General features: G+C 40.5%; 1 protein-coding gene across 2 annotated transcripts in view; it reads left to right on the top strand.

The window, feature by feature from the left end:
- The window catches only part of CCDC148 (coiled-coil domain containing 148), a 151580-nt gene that overhangs the window by 59528 nt on the left and 72857 nt on the right, over positions 1–19195 (top strand). For both annotated transcript variants that reach the window (XM_074966824.1, XM_074966825.1), the window contains exons 4-8: positions 4964–5067; positions 6799–6881; positions 7027–7190; positions 7551–7646; positions 7739–7920. In XM_074966824.1, coding sequence (XP_074822925.1) covers positions 4964–5067; positions 6799–6881; positions 7027–7190; positions 7551–7646; positions 7739–7920 — 629 coding nt within the window. The remainder of the gene's footprint in view (positions 1–4963; positions 5068–6798; positions 6882–7026; positions 7191–7550; positions 7647–7738; positions 7921–19195) is intronic.

Here is a 19195-nt window from a genome sequence, read left to right as displayed (position 1 = left end):
GGTGATCACACACCATTGTTTCTGACCTGGAGGAGACACGGCACAACCCTACTAACTCATGGTGGATCCACATACATATAGGCTTTCCATAACACAGTAATTTCATAAAATAATCCACAATTCAGAAGTGGTACGCACAGAACCCCCAATTCATGCCAACACTATAATACAAAACTCTAATTACAGCCTTACACTTTCCTGACCAACACAGAACACACCACATACTTAGTCTGAGCACATATCTCGACACTGAATATTCGCTTATGTTGTTCAGATTATACTAAATAGCATATTAAATAAACTAATTGTGGCCCAACCCAGCAAAGCACTTTAGAAATATGAGTAATCCTATGGTCATCCAAAGTCAATGGGATGCTCACTGTCAAATTGGAGGACATATGAAGTAGGGTCTCACAGGGGTCTGTTCTTGGTTTGGTACTAGACAATATTTTCATTAATGTCTTGGATAATGGAGTGGAAGATGTGTTTATAAAATCTGCGGATGATACCAACCTGGGAGGAATATGGTGCATTTTGGAGAACAGGATCAGAATTCAAAAGGACCTTGATAAATTGGAGAATTGGTCTAAAATCAACAACATGAAATGCAATAGACAAGTGCAAACTACTACTTAAATACAAAATGGGGAATAACTGGCTAGGTGGTAGCACTGCAGAAAAGGATCTAGAGATTATAGTTAAGGCTACAATTTTGGCACAGGCATTTTTATTAAAAGTCACAGACAGGACGTGTGTAATAAACAATAAATCACAGAATGAACCCTGGAGCCCCACTGTCCAGGGCTGAATTTATTGGAATTTTGTACAAGTCATAGAGGTCTTTGTAAAATCATGGAATCCATAACCTCTGTGACAGAGTTGTAGCCTTAATTATAGTGGATCACAAACTGAATATGACCTAACAATGTGATGTAGTTCCAAAAAAAGACAAATATCATTCTGGGATGTATTAATAGGAATCATATGTAAGACATGGAAGGTAACTGTTCATTCTGTTTGGCACTGGGAAGGCCTCATCTGGAATACTGTGTCCAGTTTTGGGTGCCATACGTCAACAAAGATTTGGAAAAATTGGAGAGTCCAGAGGAGAGGAACAAAAATGACGAAAGGTTTAGAAAACCTGACCTAAGAGGAAAGGTGGAAAGAATTGGACATGTTTAGTCTAGAGAAGAGAAGGCTTAGGGGGGAACCTGATAAGTCTTCAAATACGTTAAGCACTGTTATAAAAAGGATCGTGATCAATTGTTCTCCATGGCAATAAAGGATAGGACAAGAAGTATTCTGCTTAGTTTGCAGCAAGGGAGGCTTAGGTTAGACGTTAATAAAAACTTCCTAATTATTAGAATATTTCAGCACTGGAACAGGTTATCTAGGGAGGTTTTAGAATCCCTGTTATTAATGGTTTATAAGAACAGATTAGACAAACATCTGTTAGGGATGATCTATATCAGTGGCTCTCAAACTTTTGTATTGGTGACCCCTTTCACACAGCAAGCCTCTGAGTGCGACACCCCCCCCCCCATATATTAAAAACACATTTTTCAAATTTAATGCTATTCTAAATGCTGTAGGCAAAGCGGATCTTGGTGGTGGAGGCTGACAGCTTGCAACCCCCACATAATAACCTCGTGACCCCTGAGAGGTCATGACCCCCAGTTTAGAGCCCCTCAGCTTTGTGTACTTGGTCCTGCCTCAGTGCAGGGGGCTGGACTAGATGATCTCATGTGGTCCCTTCTCACCCTACATTTCCATGATTTTTATGTACTTAAAGTATGTCGTATTGTACTTCATCTTTTATATTATCCTGAGGATGATGAAGATATCACTCCTTTATATCATTGTTTATATTAGGGTTTGTCTATGTCAGGGGTCTCAAACTCAGTTTATCTTAGGGCCAGTGCCAGTCCTCAAATCCTCCCAGTGGGCCAATAATGTCACTGAAGATGGTGTTCAGAAAAGAAAACGTTTAAATTGTATTTTTTTATTTCAAATTTCTTAGAAATAATAACACTGTCATACAACTTTATACAATTCTTCTCCTGCCAGAGAGTGTTTAGTGTTTGCCAGACACCTGGCAACACTTCAGTTCTGTCAGTTTGTTGATGTTTGGCCTCCGTGACTGAGCAGTTGAAACCTTCAGGATTGCAGCAAGGTGTGCATCAGATAGTTGTGTTCGGTATTTTGATTTGTTTATATTCATTGTGGAAAAAAGTGACACTGCCTCCATGGCTGACTCTGCCCTGCGACTAGTGATGGTATCTCTGTCCCTCTCCCCCAGCCAATGGGAGCTGCGGGGGGCGTCGCCTGCAGCCGACATTGCTGGCAGTGTGTCTACATGCGTCTCTCCTCCGCAGGCCGCAGTGGGGAGGTTCTCGGGCTGCAGATAGCCCATGGGCCAAGATTTTGAGACCCCTGGTCTATGTGTTGCTTTCGTTTGCATTAGAAGGATGTAAATTTTAGTCCATACTAGCACATTGCACACTAACTGGTCTATGCAGATTCTGCTGGCACATACTAAAAGTTCCCTAGTACATGTTAACTGTTTGAAATGTGAGTCCATTAATGTGCACTAGGGAACTTTTAGTGCCTGCCAGTAGGGTCGACACAGGTCAGTTAGCGTGCAATACTAGCATGCTAGTATGGACTAAAATGTACACCCCTCAGGTGCAGACAAAAGCACTGTGTAGACAAGCCTTATGTGTATTAAATTAGGGCAGTTCTCATTAGTAAGCCTTCTTTTGGGACAGATTGTGAAGCCCTTGGTGATGTTAGTAATCACTCATAAGTAGCCCCTCTGACGGGTTCGGTCACAGAGACCCCCTTGAGACTGTCATCTGATGTGCTGGAATTACCTCTGAGCCCATTTTCCCTGATGGCTTGGGTCTTCAGAACCTTGCCTTGTTGAGCCAGACACCCCAGTCTGCAACACAGACCCAGGTTTGAACCACGCCCCCAAAGCTGCAGGCTTTAACTGAAAACCACTCAGCTGGTTACCTATCTCCAGCACCCAGACACCCAGCTCCCAATGGGATCCAAACCCCAAATACATCCGTTTTACTCTGTATAAAGCTTATAGAGGGTAAACTCATAAATTGTCCGCTCTCTATATAGAGATATATGCACAGCTGTTTGCTCCCCCAGGCATTAATCACTTACTCTGGGTTTGTTAATAAACAAAAGCGATTTTATTAAATATAAAAGTAGAATTTAAGTGGTTTCAAGTAGTAACAGTCAGAACAAAATAAGTTACCAAGCAAAATAAAACAAAACATGCAAGTCTAAGCCTAATACATTAAGAAACTGAATACAGGTAAATCTCACCCTCAGAGATGTTCCAATAAGCTTCTTTCACTGACTAGACTCCTTCCTAGTCTGGGCCCATTCCTTTCCCCTGGTACAATTCTTGTTAGTTCCAGCTCAGGTGGTAACTAGGTTTTTTTCCATGACTGCAGTCCCCTTTGTTCTCTTTCACCACCTTTTTTTATCTTTGGTACAAGGCGGGAATCCTTTGTCTTTTTCTGGGTTCCCACCCTTCCTTCTAAATGGAAAAGCACCAGGTTTAAGATGGATTCCAGTGTCATGTGACATGTTCACATGTCCTGTGAGACTTCATTACTCACTGGCTGGCACCCGCGTATACAGGAAGGCTTACAAGTAAACAGAGCCATCAACAACCAATTGTCCTGGTCAATGGGAGCCATCAAGATTCGAAACCACCATTAATGGCCAACACTTTGCATAATTACAATATGACTTCAGAGTAATATTTCATATTTCTAGCTTCAGATACAAGAATGATACATTCATACAAATAGGATGAACATCCTCAGTAGATTATAAGCTTTGTAATGATACCTTACAAGAGACCTTTTGCATAAAGCATAGTTCAGTTACATTATATTCACCCTCATAAGCATATTTCCATAAACATATGGAGTGCAACGTCACAGCCCCATTCATTTCAATAAGATTACATAAGTGCTCATAAATGTAAGAAAAAGCTCAACAATCTGGCATTATATGAGGTGAAGGTAACTTGTAGAAAACTAAAAGTGACTCTGCTCAAAGATATTTTGAACTCAGCTACGTTTGAAAGACTTAAATATTTGCTAGTTTTTAAAGTGAAAAATATTAGTTTTAAAATAGGGTTTTTACTTTATCACTGGATGGGTAAAAAGTTATGCTAGTTAGCAAAGGGCTAAATTATCATTTGCCTTATCCGCCCTTGCAGGGACGGAAGAGTTATATATTTCCTCCTTCCTCCCTTATGTGGATTGCTTGTATCACTGGTCCAGTTGTGTGCACTGGGGAGGAGGAAGAGAACAAGCGTCTAGGAGATAGGAGCAATTTCTCAATTTAGATCAAAATGTTGTTTCTCACTAGAGTTGGTTGAAAAGTAGAAATAATGTTTTGTGAAAAATTTGGAAATTTTCATTTTTTTGTTCTACATATTTCCAATAGAAATGATTTTTCATTCATCAAAATTCTTTGAACATTTTCAGCTAAAAAAAATTATTTTACATTGGCTGGGGGTGGGGGTGTCAACTTCCCTTCTTCCCCCCCCCCCTCTTTTGTCGCCCCTTCCCTTTTTCCATTTTGCCACTGAATAAGGGGAGGGGGAGCAGAAAGATTTAAAGGTGTGTGTGTGGGGGGATAATTTTTAGAAAGCACTGACCTTTTTTTTGCTTTTCCTTTGTTTAATTTTCATCCAAAAATGGGAAAACTAAAGTAAAGTCTTCATGAAAATTTCCAAGGTCATTTTTTATAAGAAAAATTTGTTTGAAATTTTCAGTCAGCTCCATTCCTCACAAAGATGTGCTTGCAGAGGCACATAGGTTCATACAACCTAGTATTAAAAGTTTATTTGGAGAAGCCATTTTGTAAATATACCAAACTAATTTGAATACTAATAAGAATTTTTTCTTTTTCCTTTTTCACATAGGTTAAAAAAGTAGAACAAGCTTCAAAAACTAACAAAGAACAAATGCTGCTGAAACAGCACCACCAGATCTGGTGGCAAGAGCATAAACGATTGAGTGAGAACAGGTAAGAACTGGGGAATCTTAGAGATTATAAAAGAAATGCTTTGATAGCAAAAATGTTGGTATAGACTGCTTGTTTGAAAGAAAAAGATAAAGTAATCGAACAGCAGTAGATGCAGAGTATTTGAAAAGAGTGGGAGATTGTAACTGTCCACATCTAAACTGAGTTTACAGATAAGAAGAAGATAGGTAAAGAGGGGGAGGGTGGGGTGTTCTGTCTCAGTCTCATACTCACAGCCAGTGATGAGCTGCCAGAAGCTGAAGAACTGGTTCTTTCAGTCGCTCCGGGTCTTTGGCGGCACTGAAGGGCCTGCCACTGAAGACCCGGAGCGAGTGAATGACGTGCCGCTGAAGACCTGGAGTGACTGAAGGGCCTGCCGCTGAAGGACTGCAGGCCGCCGGGTGACTGCAGGCCGCTCAGGGGAGCCTCCCCAGCCGAGAGCTCAGGCGGGACAGACAGGACGGTCCCGGGGGTTGCAAATGGCCCGTGGGCCGGAGTTTGCCGAACCCCTTTAACAACCGGTTCTAAACCGGCTTCAAAATTTAACAACCGGTTTGCGCGAACCAGTGTGAACTGGCTCCAGCTCACCACTGCTCACAGCCAAATATTTGGCTATCAATCAATATCTGAGCAGCCTAGAACCTACTGGAATATTGGCCCACCCCAGAGCCTCTAATGTTTAATTCTTTATAAATGGTCACATTCCGTCCTCAGATATGATAACTCTCACTTATTTCAAAAAGAGTGGTATGGCCATTACTTATGTCTGAAGGCATGATTTGGCCCTAATTAATAATGGTAAATAAGCTTCTTGCTGCCACTGCACTGCTAATGTACTTCAGAAGCTATTTCTTCGTTTTGTTGAGGTAAAATATGGAAATACCATCAGGTTTTTCCTTGAAAATATATATTTGACTGCCTGCTAGGTTTTATTTTCCCACCAAAGTGTTTAGATGACATTATGCCTGATCCTGCAAGCACTTTGGATACAAAACTCAAGTAGAAATGAACCCTTAATGCTTTCAGGGTGTGCATTCATCACCACACTCCACTGATCAGTACCATCACTCTTGTCCAAGGGATGGTAGCTTCCATAACCAACCTCAGATCAGTTTTTAATCCTGGAAATCTCTTGTAGGAGAGTGTAGTTCAAGTTGTCTTCCCAACCCTTTCCCCGCACATGTTGAATGCAAAGGAGACTTATTCTATTCTTCTATTGTAGAGCAGCCTAAAGTTAAAGTATCCTACTGCTGTTGTAGAATACTTTCATTTTTGTCTAGCAAGGTCGCTGAATGACTAGTAGAGGGTCTTATTGTGGATCATAGAGAATCAGTGGGAGGTCCCATGCCATCTGTATGGAGACGACATGCCTACTCTCCAATTCTGTGTCCCCAAGCCTTGCTCCTGTCACTCAGAAACCGTGCAGCCCCAGAGTTGCAGTATCAGGGACCCCTCTGGATGGGGCTGCCTCCAGGGATTGCCATGACAGAGGGGAATCCAAAGGAAGGCAGTCTATTCTTTGGAATAGGCATGGTGCCAGAGGGCCTGATATGTATCTTGTATTCTGCTGACTTGCCTCGTCTCTGCCCCAGCTCACCTAGTTGCCTTCTATACAGAGTCTTCCCCCTATTCAGTTATCACATGAATTGCGTGTAGGGCGGTGGTTGTTTTCTATCTTTGTTTATATGAGTAAGAAATTAAAGTTTTTGCATAAATTCCAATTACACATTTCAGACATAATGTGGAAGCAGAAATACAAACTTTCCTTGATGAAGGGAGCCTTGAATGTGAACTTCTTTTGGATATGTCGGACTTGGGTAAGAATTTTCACTTGATTTCTTGATTAATTTAAGTGGGGTTTTTAAAAACAAATGTATTCACCATTTCAGATAAATTACAGAACAATTTAGCAAATATTTGTCTTTTCTTTTTTGAGAAAGCTTTCTGTTTAACTATCTATAGCACATAAATTATCAAAGGAACTGGATACATATCAAACAAATACAGTAGATCCCATCTGGCAACTGAGAGAGGATTTGAAAGGCAGGCTGTCTGAAATTCAGTGCTACCCTTCACAGAAATCCTGCATGGAATATGAGTTCATTCCAGTCAAGGTGTTAGAGCAGGTTGGTAACTTCACTTCTACAGTTTGTTGGTGTTTTGAATTTTATAATATTTTCTTTTGCTTATTATTTTTTTGAGGGAGGGAAACAAAAGTTTCACAGCCTTTTAAAAGAAGTGTGAAATGTAACCTTAAGATGCATATACTATCTGAAAATATTGTAGCTATTAATTTTTAAGGCCATGATCAACCTCCGTGCATCTGATTATCCCCTCACTTACATCAGTGTAAATCTGGATTAATTCTGGGGAAGTTACACTTGTGTAAAACTGGTGTATGGTAGAAGAAAATTAGGCTTTGCTTCTAAATGACAGTTTTGATATGAAAAATATCAGTCTTAACTGTTAATATTTCATAAAACTAGGTAGACTTTGTGAAGAAACAACAGAAAACAATTTTGGAATTACTTAATCAAGAAAAATTGGCTTTGGAAAAAGAGCTTGAAGACTGTAAGAATAAAGTAAGAGAATGGTCACATTTCCAAATTAATTGAGTTACTCCACAACATAAAAAATGTATTAGACTGCTGATAACTGATTTTTTTTCTTTCAGGTACTAATATACTCTTTTGAAGAGAAAACTGGCCTTTTTCATGAAGTTCCTACACAGTTACTGGCCTTGGAATGCCCATACCCCGATCTGAAGTCTTCAGTCCTTAATGAATTCCATAAATTTGCAGATGAATATTGGTCTAAACTTCAAGAGATTGATCAACAGTTAAACGTAATATCCAGGTAATAAAATCTGTTTTGATTCATTTTTTGAGGGCAGGATAACAAACTGTTCTGTGTTCTGTTATCTCCAGAGACTGTAGTTCCTTTTAGCAGGAGAATTATTTCTTTTGTTGAGTACAATACATAGTTGACTCATTATCCAGTTCTATGGGATTAAATAGTCAATAACTATTTGCACAGCAGAGAGAATTGCAACTCTTTTCAAAAGAACTTACTGAAATAATAAGCAAAATTCTTTATGGATTAATGAACCAACAGTATGACGTATAGCAAATGTTATCTCCACTGACTTTGTCATTATATGGATAGAAATTTCTTTGAACATTATTTTTGTATGGTAATTACTTCACATTAGGAAAAAACATTTGCACTTCCTTCCTTAGGGAAATCTAAAATATAAACACACGTGTACAGCAGAGTCCTAATCTTTTCATGAAGTGCAGCAATAGATTACCATGAAGACATATTATAAAAGCTAGTTTGGAGCTATTTTAAAGGGACCATTAAAAAATGAGAATCAGCTGCCCCCAAGAGGGAGGGCTTTAAGACTGTTTTTGTTTTGTTTTGGTAGAGCACCTAGCACAGTGGAGTCCTGGTCCATGTCTAAAACTTGTACGGGCTACAGATGGTAAAAATAGTAACAACAAAAATGGCAAGAATTGGCAACATTGGTACTGTATAACTTTTTTTAGAAATATTATTTTATTTTAGGGATAGTAGAGACCAAATGTTTAATTACAAGCTATAATTTTGTTTCAAAATTCTGATAACTATAGAGTACTTTGTAAAGGGTTTGTCTACATGAACAATTAGACTGTGGCAAGCTGGTGTGTGAATCTACCCTGCACTAGCGTGCCATACTCTAACTGCTCATGTGCACCCTGCTGATGCACATTAATAGTTCATTAGAGTGCTTTGAGCTAGTCCTGTTTCAGCAGGGTGCACATAAACAGTTAGAGCTTGGCAGGCTAGTGTTCACCCACACCCCAGCTTGCCATGGTCTGATGTGTAGAGAAGCCCTCAGTTTACTCTCATCTGACTTTGAGAACCCTGAAATAGAATTATGGAGTCTTAAAATGTAGATAGCTGTTCCAAACATAGTTCAGAATTATGTGTGTTCCCCCTTTTTTCATATAAGTGTGTGTGTGTGCATCTTATATTTAGTTATTCACTAACTCCAAGGAAAGGGTAAAATCTCCCTGTCAGTGGATGGATGAAAGAGATTTATAAGAGTAAAAGTCAGGCTCAGATGGTGAGGTGGCTGTTATTCCTTATCTTGGTAGAGTTTGAATAAATGAGTGTTTTGTTTCTTATTTAAGAAATGAAAAAATAAGTAAATATTACAGATAATGAAAACTACCAAACTGCATAGTTGAGGAAACAGCAAATTATGAAATTGAGGCTGCTATTGGTAGGTAGCATTTTTAATTTGAGATGCTGGATTATGGAGTTTTATTCAATTAAATCCCCCTCTTTACTGCTGCTGGGACATCTATTTTGTTATAGAAAATCCTGAAATATGCCACAATCCGACTGCTGAGTCTGTAAACACCTTTTAAACCTCAACTTCTAAGGATACAGGCAAATGTCTAAATTATCTAAATAATTGAAAGAGGAATTGAGTATTAAACTACTTATTTGTATATTCAAAATGTGCATACTGTGCAGTGTCCTTTCAAATGAATAAAATATCACAGTATATCAAGTAAATCTAGCCCCTCTGTATAAGCACATTAGTTGCATGTGTCTGGTACAACAATCAGCAATCATATGGTTGACATGCTGGGGAAGTTGACATCTCATTCAGTGGTATTGCAGTCTGTCTGTCTGTCTGTGCAGATTCAACAGCGCATGCAGTTTACATTGTTGTGGCTATTGTAAAGGATATCTGGGGATTATGAGTTGAAGAGGGTAACTTCCCTTATGAGTTGTTTATATTCTTTAGAAGATATAAAGCTAGGGATTAACTCTTGGTAAACCTGCTTCAGAGGAAGCAGCTGCCTGAGAGGAGTTATTATGTATAGGACAATTGCCATGTTTCAATTCTGAAACCAAATAATGGTTATAGACACTTCTGTGGAGGAAAGATATGTATGAAAGCAAGTGCCACATTTATAATTTGGGCCATGTTTTCACCGTGGTGAAAGTCTGACATCTCTTGGCATCTGGAGAGGTGTGGTATCTGTTTAAATATTATTTGTAGTGTATTCAAACTCTCACATTTTAGATGATATGTTGGATATTTACAGAAGCTAAACTAAAACTATATGTTCCAGGATATTTTGCCTGGCTATGTGCAACACCCCTAGTGTATATGAAGGGAAAAGTATGAATCCCCAGAGGCTGAATCACACTTTCTCTGACTGTTTGTCTATGAGAAACTGGTGAACCTTGGCATGGAGCTATGAAACTGGCAGTTGAAAGTCATAAGTGGATCAGGAAGGTCCTCCAGATCCCTTTTTGGAGTCCTAAAGAACTTCTCCATCTCTCTCCTCATGAAGGTGGAGATTCATCAGTGAGAGTAACTTGTCATTGGAACAATTTGCCTAGAGACATGGTGGATTCTTGTCACTTGAAATATTGAAATCAAGACTGGATATTTTTCTGAAAGATATATTTAGAGTTATGAGATTGATGGAGATATTATTGTGTGTGGTTCTATGGCCAGCTATGTAGATGGTCAGACTAGATGATCATAATGTTCCCTTCTAACAATAGAATCTGAGAGTGATTTTATTTAAAATAAATAAAATTGGCAGGTCTTAAAATCTTTCTTTACCAAGAATGAAGATGAATCTTGGGTTTTTTTTCTCCTCTTGTATCCCATGCAAAATTGTCAGCTTTAGCACTATAAATAGTCAAATTAGTCAATTATAGTAGCCTACAAATGCAGGAAAATGTGAACAAGTACCTCTGGGAAGGTACAAAAAGCTTCCTTTATCTCCATCATATGACAACAATTTGAACCCTAGCAATAAGCTACCAAACACGATTACCAGCTATCATGGTGGGAACACTTTGTGTCTATTAGAGCTGGGCAAACTAATTGTAGCAAACAACTTTCTGATTAATGTAGCCCTTTTTACTCTTTGAATAATTACAAATATATTTGCAGAATTGCAGATAATTTGCAAACACTGTAATAGAAACTCTTATAGCCTCTAGTTTTGCAAAGTATTTACCTCAATTACAACATGAACTATTGGTCACTAACTTCAGATGGTACTGTTTCTACTCCCAGACATAATGGCTAGAGTATTATAAGCAGGGGAGGTCACTTCCTGTGGTATTCTTATGCAGACACTCAAATTTGTGTATGAATATGGATATTCACACCCAAAGTAGCCTCAAACATTCATGTGATGAAAAACAGTGTCTGAGAAAAAGTGAAACAAAAAGATCAAGGACAAAGAGTTATTCTGAAGGTTTGTAAACAACTGTTTTGTCTCGCTCTAGTGTTCTTCTTTAATATACTATTGCAACCATGCTATAGTCATAACTAGGGATCTTTGCCACTGTTTCCACATAGCCATTTTTAATTTAATGGTACACTAGAAAATTCTCTTGTTACATGAAAGCTAGGGAGGAAGAAAAGCAACTTTTAGTCACTGGTCTTCATCCACCGGGTGAATGAGAACAATAGTTCCCCATTCTTCTTCAAGTAATGTACCTTTGGGTCTTCCACTTCAGGTGTGCATGGTCTTTGATCAGAGAGACTTTTGGTAGCGGTGCCTGTTGGTCCATACATGTGCCCTAGCTATCCTCATGCCCTATGAATTTTGGACAAAATGCCCTCAGTTCCTTCTCAATCGCCTCTGCCTGAGAGGAGGGTATTGTATTACCTTCTTCTAGCTCGATTACCCTTTAAGGATAGCTTTAGTCTTCATTTATTGTTAGGTTTTGTTATCTTTAGTTTTCAGTAACTTTTAGTTTTGTTTGTGGAGATTTCTTTGTCAGATCTTTCCCTCCTTCCCCAAGGGAGCTTTTCCCCTTTGGGAGTTTTTATCCTCAGGATATGCCTAAATGCTTGAGATTTAAACATTGCCTCACTTGCTGGGATTCTATTCCACTTAGTGACTATCACTCTTACTGTATCCACTGCTTAGGGGACACTCATGTCCCATGAGCATAAAATCTGTTTGGGGTTTAAGACTGGGTCTAGAAAAAATAGGGAGATTAAGATTAGACTTCTCATGATGGAGCTCTCCCTTCAACCTGCCTCCAATATGGGTCCAGACACCCCACAACCACCCCTGTACAGCTCTCCTCCAGTGAGCACAGTATGCTATCAACCTCCTCAGTATGCTCACCTGCTATATTTTTGCGGGACATAACCACAGTGTACAACACCAAGACTTTGGAGAAGAGTTCCAGGTCTCCTCAAAGAAAAGTTGGTGTCAAGAAACCTAGGTCACCACAAAGACCTACTGTTCTGGAGACCTCACATCCCACCAGGTTCCCTTGAACTGAGGATTCTTCAGCTAAGGCCAGGATCTTCTGAGCCACATGGTACCCAGTATTCCTTAGTACCAAAGTCAGCTTCAGTACCTCTCTGAAACTATCAAGATATTAGTGATCCCAAGAACTCTGCTTCAAAGAGGTTGGCACTGACTGTGGGTTCTCCTCCCATGTTACCGCAGGTATTCAATCTGCATTACAAGGTGATAGATCCGTACCATAGAAGCAAAGGTCATCCTCAGTGCCACTGCCTACCACCACAGAGCCTCGCTAGGTTTCAGCTCAGATCCACCGAGCACCACAGGAGTTTAGATTCTCCAGAGACTTGTTTGTCTCAGATGAACCCGAGTACCTTCAACTAATGGGCACTGAATGATTCTGTACGAGAACCTTGTACATAACCAATACCACATCTTTCTTTGGTACCATCTAGCTCTCTGGTACTCATGAAAAGAGACAGACAACTTCCGTCATCACAACCCCTGTCCATGAAGAGGATACAAGCCTCTGACTGCCAGCTACTGCAATAATTGCCCGGTTGTGTTCATTCTCTCTGAAGCATCTGGCAAGGGCCACTGTCGGAAGACAGGATACTGGGCTAAATGGACCATTGGTCTGACCCAATATGGCCATTCTTATCTTCTTACTTACACAGTTCAGGGCAACTGCACATGTATTTTTTCTCTTCTGTGGTCCAGAAAAGGCACCTACTTTTAGGCTTCCAGCTGCCAACTGTCACCTCTCTCTCCTTCCTGATGGGTTTTTCCAGGCTGCTCCATTCCCTGCCTATACTATCATTTCCAGCAAGCCAGACCACCTAAACAGACCAGCGTCTGTGCTTTGCTCTCTCTTCAGGGGCTATAAAGAGCATAATTGTCCACTGTAATAAGTTACCACACAGTCCTTATAAGTAAGCATGTTTATTCTTAAGGTGAAAGCATTACAGAGAAAACATATTCAAAAGAATTAAAGAACCTACACTCATGCTAAAAAGCTTATCAAAGGTCACCCCAACTCCAGTCTCTGGCTCTGTCAGTTGTCAGGGTAAGGTTGGAAGGACTACGGGTGGGGGCCCTCCCTTGGGACATTAGGTTCTATCCATTTGCTGTATCAAAAAGAAAGCCCTGAGTCAATTTAAAGACTGGCTATTTATCCAAGAGACCTTTCTTTTTGTGGTCTCCAGAGAATCCAGTTTGAACCAGTATATGTGAGCCTCTCCAGATGGCGAAACCACTCGAGAGATGTTACAACCTGAGTGAATCTGCCTAATCACCCCCTAACGTTCTTAGTTCCTGGAGGGCTGTGATCACCCTCCCGCATGGAATTACATACAATCCCTGGCCCACAGTGATATATAAACTTACTATATTAGGATCTCCCAACGATATTGCAGGAAAATTCTATATCTGTGACACCTTCTTCTGACTCTCAGATTTCAGTATGAGGCTTGCTCGATTACCAACCCAAAGCTGCCTCTCTTGACATTTTTTTCTGAAAGAAATGCTTCAAGGCATGGGCTGCCTATCAGCAACAATTTTCCAGAGCACCCAGTTACGCCCAGGGGGAGTGCCACAGACAGCAGTCAGCAATCCCATGTTCCTGCCAACCTACTTCCATTTCACAAGGAGTCTTTTGAGGAACGAGAGCAAGGACTGATGAGAACATGACACCACAAACTAACATATCTTCCTCCTCATCATCTGATGAAGCAGTGATACTCCCTCAGCCCGCTTATGTGTATTCTTTTAAACAGTTCCAGGAGCTGATGAAGAGGATGACTAGCTCCAGATTCTCTTAGAGGAGGGTTGCAAGACTTAACATAAACTTTTGGACATTCTTCACACTGCAATGTCTGGTCAGGTAACCTTGTCTGAATGAGAATCTATTTGAACCTGCCAAAACAATCTGGCAGACCCCGATCACCTTCAACATATAGAAGAGCAGACAAAAAGTATTATGTTCCAACTAAGGGCTCTGAATTTTTGTTCACCCAACAATTTTTGTTCATTGATGCTGCGAATGAGCATGGCAGGCAACACAATAAAAGCAATCCTATATGATAAGGACGAAAACCACATGGATCTCTTTGGTTGCAAACGGTACTCTTCTATGACATTGCAATTTAGGATCAGCAACTACCAAGTTTTTATGGCCAAGTATAATTGCACAAACTACAACAAATATAAGTCTTTTGTTGACTATATCCTTCTCAAACTTTTTTGAAGCAATTTCAGGCAATTATCATTGAGGGCCATTTACTAGTGAGGACTTTGATGTAGCGAACAGAGTAGCTTGCTCTGTTTCTACAGTGATTGTCATGCATAGTGCCTCTTGGCCCCAATCCTTGGGATTCCTGAGGGAGGTCCAGAACACACTGAGAGCCTTCCTTTTGAGAGGCTCAAGCTTTTCAGTGAGTCCTTGGATGAATTTTGCACACTGTCGAGAATTCAAGAACAACGCTCTGGTCCCTTGGTATCTACACACCTGCAAATAAAAAGATTCAGATGGTCAAAGATGGCTGAGAGATCACAGTCCAATTCCTTGTCTAGCGTAGGTCTTCAGAAGCGTCTAAGAAGAGACCTAGGCTCCAGAAGAGCGAACCATCCACTACTTCTACTACTACTAGTCATCTTTCCTAATTAATGTTTAGACAATTTTGATGTATTCGTTCATGGTCAAAAACTGTTCACCTTCAGGATCTAAAGCTGGGCCTCCCAACCTTTATGGATTTTCTCTCCCATTTCTAAACCTCATGGGTGGAGATTACTTCCAACAGATGGGTATTGGAGGTCATAATATCAGGCTATTCCACCCATTACACCTTTATTCCTCCACCCAAACCCTCTTCCCTATTCCTTTTCAGGGACCAATGTTGTGAACATCTATTGAGACAAGAAGTCCTCTCCTTTCTCCACATAAGAACCATAGACACGGTTCCTGCCCAACACAGAGGGAAGGGGTTCTATTCCAGGTACTTTCTGGTTCACCGCAAAAAGGGTGGATGGAGGCCCATCTTGGATCTCAAATTGCTGAATGTTTTCTTCAAAACTCATGTTCAGAATGGTAATTATTGCAGCTATAATTCCATCTCTAGATCCAAGAGACTACTTTGTGGCCCTCTACCTACAAAATGTATACATTAACATCACAAAGCATCAATCTCATGAGATTTCTTTATATTGTAGTTGGCACTTTCAATATTGAGTGCTCCCTTTCAGAATCTCTGCCACCATCAGGGTCTTTATGAAGATTCTGGAGATAGTGGCCACTCAGTTACATTAGTCAGAAATAATGATCTTCCCTTACTTCAGTGATTGGCTCCTCAAGGGCTGCTTGTACAATGAAGTTGTTTCCATGGTAAGGGAAACTATTGTATTAAACAGTACCATGCTTTTTGTTGGGTTTCTTTTAATGGTTATAGGTAGCACATTTGGGTGTTCATTGGTAGAGATGATAAAAAAGGGAATTTATCAGGAAGCCTAATCTAATATGGATATATTTTAGCATCTTGGGTCATAGAAGCCCATTTGTCTGTTTTGCCAAAACTTCACTGACATTCCTGACTGGCTAAAAATTGCTTAATTTTGTTTTTATCATTTAGGTGAGTATATCCTGAACACACAAACTTCTCTGTGTTGCAGACTAACTGAGTTTCTGCTTTTTGGGATTTCTTCAAGAAAACAGTGGAGTAATCAAATCAGTGGTTTTCAGTGCATTAGAATTTCTGGTGTTTGTTTTAGGTCCTTGCATAACATTAAATATAATATGAATCATCCTTATCAAACATGCTTAGTCTACTGAGGTCTGTTGCACCAGCTCGACTGGCCACAGTTGAGGGCATCATACTAATATTGTATATACATAATTAGTAGTAAACATACCGTTTAGCTTTTAGTTTTATCTTTCAAGTACTGGTGGGAGGGAGCAATCTGCATAATCATGGGTTGTTTGAAAGATGTATTGAAATATAAATCCATTAAATTCAATGAGGGGGCAAAAATGGACTTGAGGTCAGTGATATCTGTTCATGGAACACATGTTCTGAGATGGACATTTATACATTATACTGTCATTTCATGTGTATCTGAATTACATTTTAATGTTGACACTAAATCTGCACCTAATTAATACTGTCACACAATATATAAGTGTTAGAATTTTATGGCATTAAATGCACTTTATGTGAAGCAAGATGTATTACTTTCTAGTATTTTGATTCAAAAACCCCTTATAACTCTTGGCACTTCCTCTGTTAGGGAAGCATTAGTCTTAATTTACTGTGGGTGATCTTTGAATGCAAATATATCAAAGTTGTCATAACAGATTATTTTTTTCTTTTTTTCTGATATGAAAATGTTGTTTTTAATCTCTAATGGAGTGTAAGAAAACTAAACAGCCATCTGTCACATTACATGCTATTTTTAAAAATTCTATTTGGAATATTATCTTTATTCTTATTAATGCATCTCCATATGACACTTAAGTAATAAGTAACACTATATACAAAATATTTTCCTCTTAATTCCTGGTTGCCTTGCACCTTATGTAGTCAATTATATCTTCAAAACAGTGGATATAAAATGCTACCAAGCAGAAATCTCACTTACCTTAATGGTGGTGGTTTTATACCAGTTTCGTATTTACTTGTCAGAAGTGTTAATTGCTACACAAGGTGCAAGGCAAAAAAGAACCATCCTTTCAATTTGTATTTCCATTCTGCCTTCAAGGGTCACTTTACAGTTCTGATAAGCAGGGGGACAACAGATCTGCATATATGTTGTCCTTTCCTCATTCCAATGAATTGTAAATTAAGCTTCCCTTGTTAAAATGAGAGTACGGTACTTACCATAAAAAGAAAAGGAGGACTTGTGGCACCTTAGAGACTAACAAATTTATTTGAGCATAAGCTTTCGTGAGCTACAGCTCACTTCATTGGATGCATTCAGTGGAAAATACAGTGCGGAGATTTATATACACAGAGAACATGAAACTATGGGTGTTACCATACATACTGTAACGAGAGTGATCAGGTAAGGTTATCCTTTTGCAGTCATAATCAAGGTGGGCCATTTCCAGCAGTTGACAAGAACGTCTGAGGAACAGCGGGGGAGGGAATAAACACGAGGAAATAGTTTTACTTTGTGTAATGACCCATCCACTCCCAGTCTTTATTCAAGCCTAAGGGTATGTCTACACTACGAAATTAGGTCGAATTTATAGAAGTCGTTTTTTTAGAAATCGTTTTTATATAGTTGATTGTGTGTGTCCCCACACAAAATGCTCTAAGTGCATTAAGCGCATTAACTCGGCGGAGTGCTTCCACAGTACCGAGGCTAGCATCGACTTCTGGCGTGTTGCACTGTGGGTAGCTATCCCACATGTCCCGCAGTCTCCGCTGCCCATTGGAATTCTGGGTTAAGATCCCAATGCCTGATGGGGAAAAAAAATTGTCACAGGTGGTGCTGGGTACATGTCGTCAGGCCCTTCCTCCCTCTGTGAAAGCAATGGCAGACAATCATTTTGCACCTTTTTTCCTGAGTTACCTGTGCAGACGCCATACCACGGCAAGCATGGAGCCCGCTCAGCTCACTGTCACCATACATCTCCTGGGTGCTGGCAGACGCGGTACTGCATTGCTACACAGCAGCAGCAACCCATTGCCTTGTGGCAGCAGAGGGTGCAATAGGCCTGAAAACCATCCTCACCGTGTCCGAGGTGCTCATGGCGCCTTGGTAAGGTCGGTCAGGAGCGCTTGGGCAGACATGGATGCAGGGACTAAATTAGGAGTGACTCGACCAGGTCATTCTCTTTAGTCCTGCAGGCAGTCCTATTGTATCATCTTATGGTGAGCAGGCAGGAGATGAGGATGGCTAGCAGTCCTATTGCACCATCTTCTGCCGGGCAGGCAGGAGATGAGGATGGCTAGCAGTCCTGTTGCACCGTCTGCTGCCAGCCAAAGATGTAAAAGATAGATGGAGTGGATCAAAACAAGAAATAGACCAGATTTGTTTTGTATTCATTTGCTCCCACCTCCGTGAAATCAACAGCCAACAATCATTTTGGTGAGGTCTGTCGGGGCACCTTGCAAACTTTAATGGAGATTCAGTCCTGCCTGAAATACCAGAGGGAGGGATATCTTAGTGGGTTGACCATTGGCCTGCTAAACCCAGGGTTTTCAGTTCAAACCTTGAGCGGGACATTCTGTGTGACAGTTGCTTTTGTTTCTCCTTGATGAAAAGCCACCCCCTTTGTTGATTTTAATTCCCTGTAAGCCAACCCTGTAAGCCATCTCGTCAGTCGCCCCTCCCTCCGTCAGAGCAACAGCAGACAATCGTTCCGCACCTTTTTTCTGTGCAGACGCCATACCACAGCAAGCATGGAGCCCGCTCAGATCACTTTGGCAATTAGGAGCACATTAAACACCACGTGCATTATCCAGCAGTATATGCAGCACCAGAACCTGGCAAAGCGAAACCGGGCGAGTAGGCGACGTCAGCGCGGTGATGAGAGTGATGAGTACATGGACACAGACTTCTCTCAAAGCACAGGCCCTGGCAATGCGGGCATCATGGTGCTAATGGGGCAGGCTCATGTAGTGGAACACCAATTCTGGGCCTGGGAAACAAGCACAGAGTGGTGGGACTGCATAGTGTGGCAGGTCTGGGACGATTGCCCGTGGCTGCAAAACTTTCGCATGTGTAAGGGCACTTTCATGGAACTTTTGTGATTTGCTTTCCCCTGCCCTGAAGCACATGAATACCAAGATGAGAGCAGCCCTCACAGTTCACAAGCGAGTGGCAATAGCCCTGTGGAAGCT

The sequence above is a fragment of the Natator depressus genome, chromosome 11, assembly GCF_965152275.1.
Source record: "Natator depressus isolate rNatDep1 chromosome 11, rNatDep2.hap1, whole genome shotgun sequence".
NCBI lineage: Eukaryota > Metazoa > Chordata > Testudines > Cheloniidae > Natator > Natator depressus.
The sequence above is the reverse complement of the archived record's forward strand: the minus strand, read 5'-3'. Positions and strand labels throughout refer to the sequence as shown.